Source organism: Equus quagga, chromosome 7 (assembly GCF_021613505.1).
Source record: "Equus quagga isolate Etosha38 chromosome 7, UCLA_HA_Equagga_1.0, whole genome shotgun sequence".
In the NCBI taxonomy this organism is placed as follows: Eukaryota; Metazoa; Chordata; class Mammalia; order Perissodactyla; family Equidae; genus Equus; species Equus quagga.
This window is the reverse complement of record NC_060273.1, coordinates 77,782,028-77,802,398: the sequence shown is the minus strand read 5'-3', so window position 1 is coordinate 77,802,398 and position 20,371 is coordinate 77,782,028. Positions and strand designations below refer to the sequence as shown.

The 20,371-nt window shown below is 37.6% G+C and overlaps 2 protein-coding genes across 2 annotated transcripts; both read left to right on the top strand.

Annotated features, from left to right (window-relative positions):
- The first annotated feature begins 1,169 nt into the window (after window positions 1-1,169).
- LOC124242392 (U2 small nuclear ribonucleoprotein B''-like) lies at window positions 1,170-2,906 on the top strand. Its single transcript, XM_046667376.1, has one exon. It carries the CDS (start codon window positions 1,233-1,235, stop codon window positions 1,908-1,910), a length of 678 nt encoding a protein of 225 aa, XP_046523332.1. The 5' UTR covers window positions 1,170-1,232; the 3' UTR covers window positions 1,911-2,906.
- Window positions 2,907-13,410: 10,504 nt separating this feature from the next.
- On the top strand, window positions 13,411-15,867 carry PCDHB1 (protocadherin beta 1). The gene has a single exon (XM_046667369.1). It carries the CDS (start codon window positions 13,411-13,413, stop codon window positions 15,865-15,867), a length of 2,457 nt encoding a protein of 818 aa, XP_046523325.1.
- The last annotated feature ends 4,504 nt before the right edge of the window (window positions 15,868-20,371 follow it).

Here is a 20,371-nt window from a genome sequence, read left to right as displayed (position 1 = left end):
TAATATGGCCTTCTTCCCTGTGTGTGTTTGTGTGTCTCCAAATCCCTCTCTCCTTATAAGGACACCAGTCATCGGATTTAGTGTTCACTTTAATTTAGTATGACCTCATTTTAACTTGATTACATCTAAAAGATCTTATTTTCAAATAATGTCATATTCACAGGTACTAGAGGTTAGGACTCCAAGATATCTTTCCAGAGGACACAATTCAAACCACTCTGCTAATATACCACTGGCCAAAGCAACTCACATGGCCAAGCCCAAAGTCAAGGGGTGGGGAAGTATACTAAATCCAATGTGAAGTCAAAGTATATCACATGGCCAAACTCAACATTGAGAGGACAGAGAGGTATACTCCTCCCATAGAAGTTGAGGAGGAGAGTGGCTATTTTTGAATAGTAAATGTGTATGTATATGTATAATATAATGTGTTACATATTTTATAGTAATATAATAATTATATATATAAGAGAAAGAGAAAGTACACAACGTAGCAAAATTGGTGGATCTAGGTGAAGAGTATATGGTCATTTATTATTGTTTATTATGTCAAATACAAACAAATCCAGACTTGGGTAAGGAGCTCTATTCAAAATACTATTGCATAGAAGAAATGGATGAATTCTTAGAATCATAAAACCTCCCAAAACTGAATCGAGCCAAAATAGAGAATCTGAATAGATCAATCACAAGTAAAGAGATTGAAACAGTAATCAAAAACCTCCCAAAAAACAGAAGTCCAGAACCAGACAGCTTCTCTGATAAATTATACTAAACATTCAAAGAAGATTTAATACCCATCCTTTTCAAACTCTTCCCAAAAATGAAAGAGTATGGGACACTTCCTTACTCATTTTCTCACCCCGCCATTTTGCTCTGCCTCCCTTCCTTACTCATTTTCTGAGGCCAACATTACCTTGATACCAAAACCAGATAAGGACAGCACAATAAAGGAAAATTAAAGGCCATATTGCTGATTAACATAGATGCAAAAATCCTTAACAAAATACTCACAAATCTAATACAACAATACATTAAAAAGATCATACACCAAGATCAAGTGGGATTTATTCCAGGGGTGCAGGGATGGTTCAATATCTGCAAATCAATCAATGTGATACACCACATTAACAAAATGAAGAATAAAAATCACATGATTGACGCGGCTCCGTTTCCGGCTTTCGGCTGAATAGTTACTGTCTCCAGACTGTTTGAACAATTTAACCCAAAACATGGATATCAGACCAAATCATACAATTTATATCAACAACATGAATGACAAAATTAAGAAAGAAGAATTGAAGAGATCCCTGTATGCCTTGTTTTCTCAGTTTGGCCATGTGGTAGATATTGTGGCTTTAAAGACCGTGAAGATGAGAGGGCAAGCCTTTGTTATCTTTAAGGAACTGGGCTCATCCACTAACGCCTTGAGACAGTTACAAGGATTTCCATTCTATGGTAAACCAATGCGAATCCAGTATGCAAAAACAGATTCTGATATAATATCTAAAATGCGTGGCACTTTTGCTGACAAAGAAAAGAAAAAAGAAAAGAAAAAAGCCAAAACTGTGGAACAGACTGCGACAACTGCAAACAAAAAGCCTGGTCAGGGAACACCAAATTCAGTGAATACCCAAGGAAATTCAACACCAAATCCTCAGGTCCCTGATTACCCTCCAAACTATATTTTATTCCTTAATAATTTACCAGAAGAGACTAATGAGATGATGTTATCCATGCTGTTTAATCAATTTCCTGGTTTCAAGGAAGTACGTTTGGTACCTGGGAGGCATGACATTGCATTTGTTGAATTTGAAAATGACGGACAGGCTGGAGCTGCCAGGGATGCTTTACAAGGATTTAAGATCACACCGTCTCATGCCATGAAGATCACCTATGCCAAGAAATGACATTTGGGAGAGTTGTCTTTTCAAGGACTTGGTGTTATTTATAATGTTTGTTTTGATAACATTTGGTCTGGCCATTTTAAGAGTTGGGGCTTGAGAGAAAGTGAAACTGAAATTTTTGTGAGGGGTTTAAAAAATTGCCTAGTCTTTCTTTAGCCTTAGTGAAGTATGAAATATGAAGGCCTTAATTTTGTACAGTAAACTTTTATTTGTATTCTATACATAATACTTCATTTTTTAGCTCAACTGTCCTATCACCAAATACTTTTGCTAGTCTAGAACATACCGTAAGGAAATAGAACTGTAATAGAGTGCTTGTCTAGTATTATTTTGGAGCAGCTAATGGTAGAGAAACATTGAACCATTTTAATAAAAGTAAAGGAGAGTTAGATCAAGCCCTTGATTAGATTGTCTGTAGTGTTATTTTTTATGCATACGAACTGCCATCTTGGAGTTTGTCTTTTTTTTTAAATGAGTCTTGTATTGATAAAAATGATCATCCTGGATATTAGAAGAAAAGAAACTAAGACTTGGGCAGGATCTAAATTTGATCTTCTTCTTCAAATAAATGAGCACAGTATTTGGCTGGTAGTAGACATTTCATGAATCTTTTCATTCAGTGTTTATTGAGTAACGGCCATCTAGGAGTAACTGTATGTACTGTTTCCTGGTAAAACAGAAGGCAGGGGAATGCTCTCTTCAGACCTCACATTTCATGCTCTTATCCGCTTGAGGCAGGATTGTTCCCAAAGAAATTGGTTAATAGCTACCCTCTTTATTGAAAGACCTCCAAGGGAAAGATTTTACAATCGATCATCTTTGAAGACAAATAGGCTGACTTGCAAAGGGTTGCCAATCCTAGTCTTGCTGCCTCTTTGTAATTCTTAAACACCAGTGTTCAAATGTTTCCAGGGCTCATTTTCTTTAGCGTTTGATTTATACCTAAGCTTATTGATTTAGTCCCTTGCTAATAAAACGATGGATATCTTTAGAAGTGGACAATTTTTTGCATGGATAGCACATAGTAAAGTGACACTATTGATCGTTTAAAAAAAAAAAATCACATGATCATCTCAATGGATGCAGAGAAAGCATTTCACAAGATTCAATATCTATTTATGATAAAAACTCTCAGTATAATGAGTATAGAAGGAAAGTACCTCAACATAATAAAAGCTATATATGACAGACCGACAGACAACATCATACTCAATGGTGAAAAACTGAAAGCCATTCCTCTAAGAGTGGGAACAAGACCAGAATGCCCACTCTCACTGCTCTTATTCAGCATAGTATTGGAAGCCCTAGCCAGAGCAATTAGGCAAAAAAAGAAGTAAAAGGGATCCAAATTGGAAAGGAAGGAGTAAACTGTTACTATTTGTGGATGATGTGATTTTATATATTGAAAACCCTAAAGAATTCACCAGAAAGCTATTAGAAATAATTAACGAGTAAAGTTGAAGATTACAAAATCAGCATAGAAGAATCAATTGCATTTCTATACACTAAAAATGAACTAGCAGAAAGATAAATCAAGAATACAATCCCATTTGTGATTGCAACAAAAAGAATAAAATACTTAGGAATAAATTTAACCAAGGAAGTGAAAGACCTATACTATGTCTATGAGACATTATTGAAAGAAATCAAAGAAAACATAAAGAAATGGAAAGATATTCTGTGCTCACAGATTGGAAGAATAAGCATAGTTAAAATGTTCATATTACCTAAAGCAATCTACAGATTCAATGCAATCCCAATCAGAATACCAAGGACATTTTTCATGGAAATAAAACAAAGAATCCTAAACTTATATGAAACAACAAAAGACCTTGAATAGCCAAAGCAATCCTGAGAAAAAATGACAAAGTTGGAGGTATCACACTCCCTGATTTCAAAACATACCACAAAGCTGTAGTAATCAAAACAGCATGGTACTGGCACAAAAACAGACACACAGATCAATGGAACAAAACTGAAAGCCCAGAAACAAAACCACACATCTATGGACAGCTAATCTTCAACAAAGGAGCCAAACACATACAATGGAGAAAGGAAAGTCTCTTCCATAAATGGTGTTCGTTGAAGAAATTAAAGGAGAAATCAAAAAATATCTGGAGACAAATGAAAATGAAAACATACCATGCCAACTCATATGGGATGCAGCAAAAGTAGTACTAAGAGGGAAATTCATTGCAATACACGCTCACCCTAACAAACAAGAAAAACCCCAAATAAGCAGTCTAATAGTACACCTAACTGAATTAGAAAAAGATGAACAAACAAAGCTCAAAGTCAGCAGAAGGAGAGAAATATTAAAAATCAGAGCAGAAATAAATGCTATTGAAACAAAAAAGTAGTAGAAAGGATCAATGAAACAAAGAGCTGTTTCTTTGAGAAGATAAACAAAACCGACAAACCCCTAGCCAGACTTACAAAGAAAAAAGAGAGAAAGCTCAGACAAATAAAATTTGAAACAAAAGAGGAGAAATAACAACAGATACCACAGCAATACAAGAGATTATAAGAGAATACTACAAAAAGCTGTATGCCAACAAAACGGACAATCTAGAGGAAATGGATAAATTCTTAGACTCTTACAACCTCCCAAAGCTGAATCAATAAGAAACAGATAATCTGAATAGACCAATCACAAGTAAAGAGATTGAAACAGTAAACAAAAGCATCCCAAAGAATAAAACTCCAGGACCAGACAGCTTCCCTGGAGAACTCTACCAAACTTTCAGAAGGATTTAATACCTATCCTTCTAAAGCTATTCCAAAAAATTAGGGAAGATGGAACACTTCCTAACACATTCTATGAGGCCAACATCACTCTGATACCAAAGCCTGAGAGGACAACACAAAAAAAGGAAAATTACAAGCCAATATCGCTGATGAATATAGATGAAAAAATCCTCAACAAAATATTGGCAACTTGAATTCAGCAATACATCAAAAAGATCATACATCATAATCAAGTGGGATTTATATTAGGGACACAGGGATGGTTCAACATCTGAAAATCAATCAATGTGACATACCACATTAACAAAATGAGGAATAAAAACCACATGATCATTTCAATAGATGCAGAGAAAGCATTTGACAAGATCCAACAGCCATTTATGACACAAACTCTTAATAAAACGTAGATAGAAGGAAATTACCTCAACATAATAAAGGCCATATGTGACAAACCCACAGCCAACATCATACTCAATGGGGAAAAACTGAGCACCATCCCTCTAAGAACAGGAACAAGACAAGGATGCCCACTATCACCAGTCTTAATTGACATAGTACTGCATGTTTTGATCAGAGCAATTAGGCAAGAGAAAGGAATAAAAGGAATCCAAACAGAGAGTGAAGAAGTGAAACTCTTGCTGTTTGCAGATGACATGATCTTATATATAGAAAACCCTAAAGAATCCATCAGAAAACTATTGGAATAATTAACAACTGCAGTAAAGTTGCAGGGTACAAAATCAGCATAGAAAAATCAGTTGCATTTCTATACTCTAATAATGAACAATCGCAAACAAAAAAAATATCTAGGAATAAATTTAACCAAGGAGGTGAAGGACTTATACAATGAAAACTATAAGACATTACTGAAAGAAACTGATAATGACATAAAGAGATGGAAAGAGATTCCATGCACATGGATTGGAAGAATAAACATAGTTAAATGTCCATACTACCCAAAGCAATCTACAGATTCAGTGCATCCCAACCAGAATCCCAATGACATTCTTCACGGAAATAGAACAAAGAGTCCTAAAATTCATATGGGGCAACTGAAGACCCTGAATTGCTAAAGCAATCCTGAGAAAAGAGCACAGAGCTGGAGGCCTCACAGTCCCTGCCTTCAAAATGCACTACAGAGCTACACTAATCAAAACAGCGTGATACTGGTACAGAAGCAGGCACATAGATCAATGGGACAAAACTGAAAGCCCAGAAATAAAACCACACATCTATGGACAACTAATCTCGACAAAGGTGCCGAGAACATACAATGGAGAAAAGATAGTCTCTTCAATAAATAGTGTTGGGAAAACTGGTAACCACCTGCAAAAGAATGAAAGTAGACCACTATCTCATGCCATACACAAAAAGAAATTCAAAATGGATCAAAGACTTGAAGATAAGTCCTGAAACCATAAAACTCCTGGAAGATAATATAGGTAGTACACTCTTTGACATCAAACTTAAAAGGATCTTTTTGAATACCATGTCTTCTCAGACAAGGGAAACAAAAGAAAAAATAAACAAGTGGGAGTTCATCAGACTAAAGAGCTTCTGCAAGGCAAAAGAAACTAGAATCAAAACAAAGAGCCCACCAATTGGGAGAAAATATTTGCAAATCATATATCTGACAAGAGGTTAATCTCCATAATATATAAAGAACTCACAGAACTTAACAACAAAGAACAAACATTCCAATAAAAAATGGGCAGAGGATATGAACAGACATTTTTCCAAAGAAGCTATACAGATGGCCAATAAACACATGAAAAGATGTTCAACATCACTAGTCATCAGGGAAATGCAAATCAAAACTACACCAAGATAACACCTTACACCTATTAAAATGGCTATAATCACTAAGACTAAAAATAACAAATGTTGGAGAGGGTGTGGAGAAAAGGGAACTCTCATACACTGCTGGTGGGAATGCAAACTGGCACAGCCACTATGGAAAACAGTGTGGAGAATCCTCAAAAAACTAAAAATAGAAATACCATATGACCCAGCTATCCCACTGCTGGGTATCAACCCAAACAACGTGAAATCAACAATCCAAAGTAAGATATGTACCCCATGATCATTGCAGCACTATCCACAGCAGCCAAGACCTGGAAATAATCCAAGTGCCTATTGACTGATGAATGGATAAAGAAGATGTGGTATACATATACAATGAAATACTACTCAGCCACAAAAAAAGACAAAATCATTCCATTCGCAACAAAGTGGGTGGACCTGGAGGGTATTATGCTAAGCGAAATAAGCCAGATCAAGAAAGACAAACACCATATGGTTTCATTCATACATGGAATATAAACAAACACATGGACTAAGAAAACAGTTCAGTGTTTAGCAGGGGAAGGGGAGTGGAGGATGGGCACAGCGGGTGAAGGAGAACCCTTATGTGGTGATGGACGAAATCATGTACAACTGAAATCTCACAATGATGTAAACTATTATGAACTCAAAAATAAATAAATAAATAAATAAATAAATAAATGGTGTTGGGAAAACTGGATAGCCACATGCAAAAGAACGAAAGCAGACCATTATGTTACACCATACACAAAATGGATTAAAAACTTGAATGTAAGACCTGAAACAATAAAACTCCTACAAGAAAACATAGGCAGTACACTCTTTGACATCAGTCTTAACAGCATCTTTTTGAATACCATGTCTCCTCAGGCAAGGGAAACAAAAGAAAAAATAAACAAATGGTACTACATCAAACTAAAAAGCTTCTGCACAGCAAGGAAACCACCAACAAAACAGACAACCCACTAATAGGGAGAAAATATTTGAAAATCATATATCTGATAAGGCGTTAATTTCCAAAATACATAAAGAACTAATGCAACTCAACAACAACAAAAAGAACATCTGATCAAAAAATGGGCAGAGGATCTGAGCAAACGTTTTTCCAAAAAAGATATACAGATGGCCAACAGGCACATGAAAAGATGTTCAACATCACTAATTACTAGGGAAATGCAAATCAAAACTACAATGAGATATCACCTCACACCCATCAGAATGGCTATTATTAAAAAGACAAGAAATAACAAGTGTTGGAGAAGATGTGGAGAAAAGGGAACCCTCATATAGTGCTGGAGGGAGTGCAAACTGGCGCAGCCACTATGGAAAACAGCATGGAGTATCCTCAGAAAATTAAGAATAGAACTACCATATGATCCAGCTATTCCGCTTCTGGATATTTATCCAAAGAACATGAAAACACTAATTTTGAAAGATATATGCACCCTTATGTTCATTGCAGCATTATTCACAATAGCCAAGACCTGGAAGCAATGCAATTGTCCATCAACAGACGAATGGATAAAGAAGATGTGGTGTATATATATATATACACAATATATGCAACATATATATATATATATACACACAAATATATATACAATGAATACTACTCAGCCATAAAAAAGAAGAAATTGTGCCATTTGCGACAACATGGATGGACCTTGAGGGTATTATGCTAAGCAAAATAAGTCAGACGGAGAAAGACACCATATGATTTCACTCATACGTGGAAGATAAATAAACACATAAATAAGGAAAATAGACTGATGGTTACCAGAGGGGAAGGAGGTGGGGGGATGGCAAAAGGGGTAAAGGGGCACATATGTATGGTGATGGATGGAAACTAGACTTTTGGTGGTGAACATGATGCATTCTCTACAGAGGCCAAAATATAATGATATACACTGAAATTTACACAATGTTATAAAGCAATGTGTCCTCAATTTAAAAAAATACTATTGCAATAGCATAACTCTCTGACCACAAACTCTGCAAATGTCTCAAAATCAAACAGGAAAAAAAGTTGTTTGGGTTTTTTTTTAATAGAGAGGGGTAAGCAGGTTTAGCAGGACTTTGCGTGAGAGTAGAGAAGGGGATGGGCTGAGCAGACGGCATTATCAGGGTGCTTTAACAGGAAATGTTTTTTCTCTGTGGTTGGCCAAGTCTCAGAACGAGCCATTAGGTGGGCATGGTCTGCATTTTAGGGCTTAAGTTTTGGGGCAAATTAAAGTTCAGGAGCCTATGGGGAGAAGAGAAGCCTGACGAACGTTTGGTCAAGCTAAATCAATGGGTAAATAATGGGCAATTGTAAGCACTCTTGTAACTTCTGAAGGTTTAAATTATTTCAAAATAAGATTGTTTTCTTTTTCTTTATTTTTTTTTCTGGTGAGGGAGATTAGCCCTGAGCTAACATCTGTTGCCAGTCTTCCTCTTTTTGCTGAGGAAGATTGGCCCTGAGCTAACGTCTGTGCCCATCTTCCTCTATTTTGTATGTGGGATGCAGCCCACAGCATGGCTTGATGAGTGGTGTGTAGGTCTGCGCCCAGGATCCAAACCTGCGAATTCCAGGCCACCGAAGCGAAGTGTGTGAACTCAACCACTACACCACTGGGCTGGCCCCCAAAATAAGATTTTTAAGAACTTAAAAGTTAGTACTTAGATCTAGTTTTAAAGTGGATTTCTCATTCTCCCAAAACTTCACGATATTCTTCTAGCTGTGGTTGGCCCCTCTTCCCAATATCTAGATTTTGGGTAAGGACCCTGACACTACAACCTAAAGGCATATGTATTCTGTGGGCCCCTATTATCTTCATCTTCACTGGAAAGAATGAAGACTTTTTAAAATTACCACCTCATTTAAAGGTTTCAACGTTTTAGAGGAAAAAGAAAATATTTTGGAATTTAATCCCATCAAGCAGATACTAATACATACCCTGGGGACTAACCAAACAGATTATGATTGAAAGGAATCCAATTGAAGAGGAGCATTTCTTCTATTTCAACTCACAAGAATGTATTTTTTTTTTAAGTTATGAGTTTTGGATGAATTATTTGGAAATTGTATTAAGACTTCCTAGGTGGTGACTATAGTTAATAATACTGTATTGTATATTTGAAAATTGCTAAGAGAGTAGATCTTGAAAGTTCTCATCACAAGAAAAAAAAATTAGGGGCCGACCCCGTGGCCAAGTGGTTAAGTTTGCGCATTCTGCTTTGGCGGCCCAGGGTTTCGCGAGTTCGAATCCTGGGCGCAGACATGGCACCACTCATCAAGCCATGCTGAGGCGGTGTCCCACATGCCACAACTAGAACGACCCACAACTAAAAATACACAACTATGTACTGGGGGGCTTTGGGGAGAAAAAGGAAAAAAATAATAATAATAAAAGAAAAGAAAAGAAATTGTAATTACGTGTGGTGAGGTATGTGAACTAGACTTACCATGGTGATAACTTTGCAAAATATACAAATATTGAATCATTATGCCGCACCCCAGAAACTAAGGCAATGTTATATGTCAATTACATCTCAATTTAAAAAAGACTTCCTAGGATGCCATAAGCTTCTGCATAACGTATGAATCGCTGGGAGAAATACCTCCTTTCTTTAACAAAACACTGTAGATATATGCTGACTAAGGATAAATATGTCTCTTTTTCTTACATATAAAGAGATACTCAGAATTCGTATTACGAATATATGAAGAACTACTACAAATCAATAGGACAAAGACAATCCAATGCGAAAAATGGACAAGAGAACTGAACAGCCCTTCCCCCATGCAAAGGATATCAACATGGCTAAAGATATATTAAATAGTGCCCTTCCTCATCAATAATTAATAACCAGAGAAATGCAAATTACACCCACAATGAGATGGCAAGAATGGTTAAAATTTTAAAATGTTAGTAATGCTAGGTGTTGGTAAGAATTTGAACAACTGGAAGTTACACTGCTAATGACAGTGTAAATTGGTACAACCTCTTAGAAAGCAGTTTGGCAATATCAGATAAAGCTGAAAAGAACATACCCTATAACAACAATGCCACTTCTAGGAATATGCCCCCTCCCCCAAAATGTTACACATGCACAAAGTGACAAATACAATGACGTACTGCTGTGAACAGTAGAATGAGTAAATGAATTTTGCTGTATTCACACTGAAAAAGACAAAAGCTGTACCTGACAACTAGGAGCTGGCCAGATACTTAGAACTAGGCTATGGTGTTCTCCTGTTAAACAAAACCGATCTTACAGCACAACAGCATTAGACAGGTCCACTCTGTGAGTGTGATGGATCAAGAGAAAAACAAGAGCATGCTATCATTATGTCTGAACTCAGACAAAAAAGAACATTGTCCAATCTGCAAAGTGATCGATTATCTCTCTATCCTGGCTAATATGAATTACCAATCTCAGCTTGGTTACCAATCACAGCTTTACCCTCTTTCCATTCTTCTCACCTTCTACATAAGAACTATTAATATACCCAATCACAGAATTAACTCTGTTTCTGACAGCATTCCATCCAAAGTCCTGTTTCAAACTACCCCCAAACGACCTTGACTATATGCCATAAGTCCTTTCTAACATCCTCTTACTGAGATGCCCCATGAGTCTCTGTTCTGTGCAGTCTCCCTTGCTGCAATATCAGAAAATATAACTTTGTTCAACTACAAGTGTGTTCCTGATGGTCTGTGGCTGAAGGGCATTGACAATACACTAGGATTCTATATAGCAATGGAAATGAATGAACCAGAGCTAAATACAACAACATCAATCTCACATTGAACTAAATAATGAAGGAAAGAAACTAGACTCAAAGATTACCTACCATAGATGTTGTGTGTTTTTTGACCATAACAACAAAAAAAGATTACCTTTTGTGTACTTTATACACAGTTTTTTAAAAGAGGCAAATGTAAACTGTTTAGGGGTGCAAACTTAATGCAGATTTAAAATATCTAATGGAGATTGAGGGACCAGTTAACTTCTTCATGTGAGGATGTCATCATTATGTATGCTATTTTCATTCACTTTTTTCTCACTTGGAAAATATGGTGTAGACTCCTCTTAAGAGGCAATAACTTTCTATAGCATCTAGCATACAAAATACTGAGCACAAATGGGAAATCAACATTTCTTTTTATAAGGAGCCTTTTTTATTTTTGGTGAGGAAGATTGGCCCTGAGCTAACATCTGTTGTCAATATCCTCTTTTTTTGCTTGAGGAAGATGGTCCCTGTGCCAATCTTCCTCTATTTTGTATGTGAGACACTGCCACAGCATGGCTTGATGAGTGGCGTGTAGGTCTGCACCTGGATCCGAATCCCAGAACCCCAGACCTCTGAAGTAGAGCTCGAGAACTTAACCACTACGCCACTGGGCTTGATAATGCTTTTGATAACAAGCATGAGACAGGGTGTCAGCACACAGGTTCTAGTTCTTATACTGCCACGAGTCTCTGTATGAACTGGGTAAACAATTTCATCATTCGGACCTTAGTTTCTTCATCTATAAAAAAAGCGAGGGGGAAATTGGACCTCATCTTTCTGAGGTGCCTTATCATTCTCAAACATTCTATGATCTTACGATTGTAAAAAAAACTCTTGACAAATAGCTCCCACATTTCTATCAGGCCATTTTCAATATATGTAAGTAGTCTATTATTTTATTTCCTTTAAAATCCAAAGCCAAACATTTTCTCCGTTTCATTTATCTACTATGTCATCTGGGAAGCAATGTACTGATAAGAGCATAGACTTGGGAGTCAGACAAAATTAAATTGAGTTCGACAGAGAAAGGCAAACACCATATGATTTTACTCATATGTGGAATATAAACAAACTTACGGACAAAAAAGAATAAATAAGTGGTTACTGGGGGAAGGGAGGTGGAGGGTGGGCACAAGGGGTGAAGGGGCGCACTTATAAGGTGTATGACAAGCAATAACGTACAACTGCAATCTCACTATGTTATAAACTATTATGACCACAATAAAAAATTAAATTGAGTTCCTTCTCTAATGTTTACCAGGGATGGGACCTTGGGGGAGCGACATAAGCTCTCCAGTCTCAGCTTCTTTGCCTATAAAAAAGAAATAATAATAGTACTGTGCAATTCACAGAGTTGTTGCAAGGATTAAATTAGATAATACATGTAAATAACTTCACACGGTACCAGTATACAGAAATCATACCCCATAAGTATTACTGCCATCCTAATCATAAGTGACAAGCCAGCTGCTGCTTAGGCGTTCGGGGGTTCTGGGGGAAAAGAATGGATTTGCGCAAATCAAGAGGCTGGTTGGCCAGTTCTCCCTATCAGTGTACCTACTGGACCCCAGCTTCCTAAAAGATGTCTACCTGTCCCCTTTCCTTTTCTTACTGAGCACTTCCTCCAAGGCCCCCTCATTAAACCCCCGTCCCTTTGGTTCGGACTCCAGAAGACGCGGCAGGATCTTTTTTCCTCTCCCTTGGTCTCTGAGCGGACTAGTGCGGAGCGTGCGGAGTAGCTTACTCCTCTCTGTTTGCGAGCTGCTGCAGCGGCCCCAGCCGGCTCACATACACGGTGACTTCAGCTTGAGCGAGTATTCTCATTGGTTTCTCAATTCCCAAGGACTTTTTTTCTAAACGGGAATTACAAGGCGAGTCTGCCGTTGCTTTGGCAACAAACTTTCAACCTCTCCCCAACTCGTCGGAATGAGAACATATCTATTAATACATTCGATAGACTGGGGAGTTGAGTTGCTCAATGCAAATTTTCTTCCAAGTGCAAAACAGCTTACCCGGCTTGGCTCGCCATTGGCGGCGCTACCATTAGAGGCCAGCAAAGCCGAGAGCGGAGGTCTCCTGAATCTGCTGGCGGAAAAGTGAAAGTATTTCCGCAACAGGTGGCGGCTGCTGCAGAACCTGCGCTTGTGAGAAGGGATGGCAGTTGTGCGCAGAAAACTCTTGCAAAGCAGGCAAGTGAGGTGTCTTCTCCTTCTTCTGTGTGTGTCGGTGGGGGGTGCGGCAACCATCCGCTATTCGGTGGCGGAGGAGATGGAGAGCGGTTCGTTTGTGGCTAATGTGGCTAAAGACCTGGGGCTGGAGGTAGGGAAGCTGGCTGCCCGCGGGGCGCGGCTTGTCTCCGAAGGCAACAAACTGCATTTCCGGCTCCACCGCAAGACGGGGGATCTGTTCGTGAAGGAGAGACTGGATCGGGAGTCACTTTGTGGCAAAGCCGACCCGTGTGTTCTGCACTTTGAAATAGTCCTGGTGGAGCCCCTGCAGTCCTTTCGCGCCGAGGTCAGGGTATTTGATATCAATGACAATGCCCCGATTTTCCTAAACAAGGAGCCTCTTTTAAAGATTCCAGAGAGCACTCCCCTGGGTTCACGTTTTCCTCTACAGAGCGCCCAGGATCTGGACGTGGGCCTCAACGGTCTCCAAAACTACACCTTGAGCGCCAATGCGTATTTCCACCTGCACACCCGCTTCCGAAGCCACGGGCCCAAATACGCCGAGCTGGTGCTGGATAAACCCCTGGACAGAGAGGAACAGGCTGAGGTCAACTTGACAATCACTGCTGTGGACGGCGGGTCCCCGCCCAAGTCTGGCACCGCCCACATCCGGGTGGAGGTTCTAGACGTCAATGACCACGTGCCTCAGTTCTCGCGACTGGTGTACCGCGCTCAGGTACCAGAAAATAGCGCCAATGGTTCTTTGGTGGCCGTGGTGACTGCCACGGACCTAGACGAGGGCTCCAACAAAGAGATAACTTACTCTTTAGCTCAGAACACAGAAGCAATTCTCCAGACGTTCCAGATTGACCCTCAAACTGGAGAGGTTCGACTACGAGGGCCCCTAGATTTTGAAGCTATTGAAACATACGACATTGACATTCAAGCCACAGACGGAGGAGGCCTCTCTGCCCACAGCAAAGTCCTGGTGGAAGTAGTGGATGTGAATGACAATCCTCCTGAAGTGACGGTTTCCTCTGTGTCCAGCCCTCTCCCTGAGGACTCCCCACTACAGACTGTAGTGGCCCTTTTCTCTATCCGAGACCGGGACATTCGAGTGGGAGGAAAACTCACTTGCTTCCTTAGAGAAGACCTTCCTTTTGCAGTCAAACCTACATTCCGGAATTCTTACTCGCTGGTTACTGACAGAGGCTTGGATCGAGAGGACGTCTCAGGCTATAATATCACCCTTGTTGCCGTGGATACTGGACCACCCAGTCTGTCCACGGAGACTGTGATAGAGGTGCTAATATCTGACATTAATGATAATCCCCCAGTATTTCAGGAAGACTCCTACATCTTGACTGTTCGAGAAAACAACAGCCCTGCGGTTTTTATTGGCAAAGTTCATGCTGAGGATTTAGATTTGGGGGAGAATGCCCAAGTAACATATTCTTTGCTGCCTCCAAAGAGTGGAGATCTATCAGTCTTCGCTTACATCTCCATAAATTCAGACAATGGGAAGCTCTATGCGCTGAGAACCATGGATTATGAGGCCATTCAAGATTTTCAGTTTGTGGTAAAGGCAACTGATGGGGGCTTCCTGTCACTGAGTAGCCAGGTGACTGTCAGAGTGATTGTCCTGGATGACAATGACAACCGCCCAATGATCTTGTACCCTCTGCAGAATGGCTCCTTGCCTTGCAATGACCTGGTGCCCAGGTCTGCAGAGGCAGGCTACCTGGTGACCAAGGTGGTGGCTGTCGATGGTGACTCGGGTCAGAATTCTTGGCTTTCATATCATCTACTTAAGGCCACTGACCCTGGGTTATTCTCTGTTCAACAACAAAATGGGGAAATCCGTACATTGCGGCAGGTATCTGAGAGAGACCCCATGATGCAGAAACTGGTCATTCTTGTTCAGGATCACGGCCAACCAGCTCTTTCCACTACTGCCTCACTCAACATCTTGCTGGTAGATGGCTTTTCTGAGCCCTATCTGCAGTTCCGGGATTCATCCAAGCAGTCTGCAAGGGTAAATCCATCCACTAAATATTTGGTCATTTCTCTGGCTGTGCTTTCCTTTCTCTTTCTGCTCTCTGTCACAGTGATCTTTGTTATACACATCTACCAGAAGATTAAATGCAGGGAAAAGTTCACAATTCAAGAGCATTTCTATGATGACTGTAATTTCCCTAACAACCTGATGCAAGGAGGAGCCAATGGATCCTTATCCCGGCCTTGTCCCTATGAAATGTGCTCGGCCACTGGCACTGGCAATAGTGAGTTCCGGTTTCTTAAGCGCTTTATGCCCAACTTCCCCTTCCCTCATGGGACTGGTGAGGTAAAAACAGAGGCTGGCTCCAGTTTACCACCAGATTCTGATAGCAATAGGTCTCGCGGGTCAGAAGGCCATGGTCGAGTATCTGGTGACTATATGTAGCTCATATTTATGTTTCCCCTGGAAGTTCATTAGTCCTAGCCCTGAAAATGCTTAGTTCCATAGAGATATCCTGTTATTTTGCTTTTAAATTATTTTCTAGTAGAAAGTTATGCACGCACGAGGAAGAGAACTAGCTTCTAGTTTTGTTATATCAGGAAGCAATTAGGTTTGAGAAGCAGAAATATAGTTTATCATTACTCAGAAATTTCTAGTTTTTTGTCCCTTGATGAGTGGCAATTGTCTTTTAATCAACATCTTGCGTGCCATCATTCATAATCACACAAATGCCTGGTAAATGGTGGTCTTCATCGATAATTAGGTAGGAGGAAAGGAAAAGAAAGGTTTTGACCTGTTTGCAAATGAGTAAGAACAGATATAAGGCTAAAGAGATTCACTTCAAGAATGTTCTCTAAAATTAAGTTAGATGTAGATTTCTTAAAGGTTCTTTGGGGCCTTATGGAAGTTTCAAATATCTCTTTATACACAGAAGTCTATCCCATTCCTTATCAGAGAGCAGTTATTTGAATGTGGGGAATAAAAGGTGGATGAGGAAAACATAAATTAAGCCTGTTGTAGTTGACAAGTGCTATTGAACAACAACAAAATAAAAAATATATTAAAGGAAAAAGAGTTCATTAATACCAATTAAGTGGCCTTAGGAAAAAATACATTTTTGAATATTACCAGATTTGATTTAAGCCATTTTCCCCTCTGAGCATTCTGAAGTGATGACATGGAAACTGAGAAAAAAGAGGTATTTCCTAGAAAATCATTCATAAAATGCAGTGGAGTAGGAAATCAAGTTGGGCTTCTTTTTGATCATCCTTGTTTTACCTTCATAAGCTATTTTAAGTTCTCTCATTCTAAAATTAAAGAAGTCAATATTAAAACAATGACATATTTCAGTAATATATCAATAATACTAACTGTGCCTTAAAAGTTAAAAAATGTTTGCTTCAATCAGGCTTTATGTGCCTTAAGGTTATAAAAATGTGTGTAAATTCAGACCCACAAGGATATGTCCCACACAGGAGGGCACAGTATTGGTCCTGGAGTTCCAAGGGTAGAGCAGTACCTGTTGAAATACTTCTCAAATATAACAAATCATATTTACTGATCTGAGCCTCATTCTTGGAATTATGGCTGATACCTAGTGGTACCATCTGACTGTCTATGTGGTGGCCAGGATATACTAAAATTTAGTGCTAAGTTACTTATTAAATGTGGGAGATGTGCTTAGGATAGAATTGGTGTAACCTATTGCCGACTTCAATATTCTCCTTAATATTTTGAGAATAGATGAAGCAAATGCAGAATATCAATTAATTGTCTTTCTGATTAATATTAAATATTTCCCATAAATTGAGTTATAATCTTGCTCATTTGGAATAAAGATCTTTCTTGCACAAAACATAGAATAATGTTCTAGTGTATTTGGGTTAGGATTGGTTGTCATGCTGAAATCAGAGGTTTTAAGAGAAAAAGGACATAGAATTAACTTTTATGGGTAAATATTAGTTAACATGTTATTAACTAAAAGTCACTTAGGATTAACTGCATTTGATTATATAGTTGTCATTGATTAACTATATTTGATTATATTTAGTGATGTGAGCATAATCAGTGGAGTCTGGCTTGGAAATAAAATGTTGTAGATTAGTGATTTTAAGACTGAATTTCAAACAGCAATAAAGTTCACATGACACATACACAAAATGGACAGGAGATGTAGATTTGTCAACTTTTTATTTTTCCCATGTGTATACATCAAATTTAAATGAAACAAAACCTGTCATTTCATGCCATTATTTCATAAAGCAAATGACATTTTAATATAAAAAAGATAATCTCATAGAGGAAACTATGCTTTAAATTTAAAATACATATAGTTTTATGAAAAATGTATTTTGCCATCATCTTTATCATTTTTGCCTTAGACCAGTGAAAATTTTGCCACTGACTTCAGATTGAGAACTGCTGAATTAATCAATGATCAAACCTCGTTTTTATACAGACTTCAAGTTCCCAAGAAAATTCTCATTGTACCTGATGATTAAAAACAAAGAACATCTTTGTATCAACTTGCTGAATACAATGTGACTTATTTGTATTTGGAGTGAACTCTATATACCAGCTGAAATTAAGTCCAGGTTTCCATCAGCAAATTAACATAAAGAATGGAAATAATTAGGACAATTATTCAAGTTCAATGTCAAATGACATTAGAACTATTTGCATTTATTTAAAGCTATAACCCAAGTGCCTTGATGTGTTCTTGAATAAAAAGACCCTGATAGGGCCAGCCCCGTGGCCAAGTGGTTAAGTTTGCGCGCTCTGCTACAGCGGCCCAGGGTTTCTCTGGTTCGGATCCTGGGTGCGGACATGGCACCACTCATCAGGCCACATTGAGGCGGCATCTCACGTACTACATCTAGAAGGACCCACAACTAAAATATACAACTATATACTGGGGGGATTTGGGGAGAAAAAGCAGAAAGAAAAAAACAGATTGGCAACAGTTGTTAGCTCAGGTGCCAATCTTAAAAAAAACCCAACCTGATAAATATTTAATTTACAATATCTAACCAGTTTGGGCAAATTCCTTCAATTACCTATTTAACTTTGAAATGAATATAGATCTACATTTCTAATGAAAGTTTTAAATTATAAGGAATTTAAATCCTTTAAAAAAACTTTTTATGTGATAATTTTAGACTTATAAAACTGCAAGAATAGTATAGAGTTCCCATATACCCTTCACCTAGCTTCCCTTAATATTAACATCTTACATAACCATAGCACAGCTATAAAAATTAAGGAATTAATCTTGGTACAATTCTATTAACTAAACTACAGACTTTATTCAGATTTTACCGTTTTTTCCCTAATGCCCTTTTTCTTTTCAAGGATCCAATCCAGGATTCCACAATGCATTTCGTTATGTCTCCCTAGTTTCTACCACCAATGATAGTTCCTTAACTTTTCCTTGTCTTTCATGACCTTAAGACTTTTGAAGAGTACTGGTCAGTTATTTGTAAAATATCCCTCAATTTTTTTTTCAGTTTTATTGAGAGAGAATTGACATATAGCACCGTATGAGTTTAAGGCATACGACATAATGACTTGATTTGCATGTATGGTGAAATGATTACCACAATAAGTTTAGTTATCAAAATTGTCCCTCAAACTGAGATTGTTTTTGTTTTCTCATGATTAGATTAATATCATGCATTATTGGGAAGAATACCACAGAAATGATATTGTGTCCTTCTCAGTGCATCGTATCAGGTGGCACATGTTGTCAATATGTTGTATTAACTGGTGATATTAATCTTTTTTTATTGTGGTAAAAAACATAACATAAAATTTACCATGGTAACCATTTTTAAGCGTACAATTCAGTAGTATTAAGGTGATGTTAATTTTGAGCACTTGGTTAAGATAATATCTGCCAAGTTTCTCCACTGTAAAGTTACTGTTTTTCCATTTGTAATTAATACAGACTTCAGGAGAGACTCTTTGAAACTATGCAGGTATCATGTTTCTGCTTAAACATTTGCCCACTAATTTTAGTATCCCTTGCTGGACATTTCCTGAGGCAATTAATACTATGGAGATTCAAATGGTGATTTTCTATTTCCCTAATTCCTTTTACACTAATTAGTTGAAATTCTTCTGTAAGGAACACTTGCCACTTCTCTTCCATTTATTATTTATTTAGTTATTTCTTTATATCTGGACTTGTGGATATTTACTTTATTATTTAGGTTATCATCCAAAGCTATCATTATTTATTTTGTTGCTCAGCAAACCCGTTTAGCTGAGATGAAGAGCAGATCTTTAAGACTGGAATCATCCACATAGATCACATTTTGATTAAAATTAGTATTTCTTTTATGTTAGTATTAGTATTTAGTTAGTTAGTATTAGTAAATTAGTATTTCTATATGTTAGATTTTCTTAAACAAGCATAAGTTTCTTTAATCTTAAGGTTTATTCATAATGCTGTCTTAACTTTAAATGAAAATTAATTTAACTTGATTTTAAATTTCCATTAGTTATAAAACTATTAGATAAGATACTAAACCATGAAAATTTTAAATTTTATTAGTAGACATGTTTATATATTTATAAGCGGTGTATAATAGAGATGTCTTTTGAAAATAGACTTATATGCTGAAATTAGACATACAGATATATAAGAAATTGAATTAGCCTGTCTGGTTTTATTTAATTCTCCTGAAAATAAATAAATATATTGGTTTTTCTGTCATGTCTGTGTATTTTGTTATACTTGTTTTCTATTTAATGATGAATTTGTCTCATTTCTAGAAGCAGAATTTATATAACTCCCTCATATAAAAGTCTATTTTCCATAGAGTTGAGCATCATAAAAATTTGTGACTAATCAGACACTCGTTCTTCAACCAAAAATTTGACTTCATTTCCAAATCTATGTAACATTTTTTATAACATTATTAAAGTATTAGTTGTGTTTATATAA

Coding starts and splice junctions, on each gene's coding strand:
- PCDHB1 (XM_046667369.1), top strand. CDS start 13,411: ATGGCAGTTGTGCGCAGAAAACTCTTGCAAAGCAGGCAAGTGAGGTGT.
- LOC124242392 (XM_046667376.1), top strand. CDS start 1,233: ATGGATATCAGACCAAATCATACAATTTATATCAACAACATGAATGAC.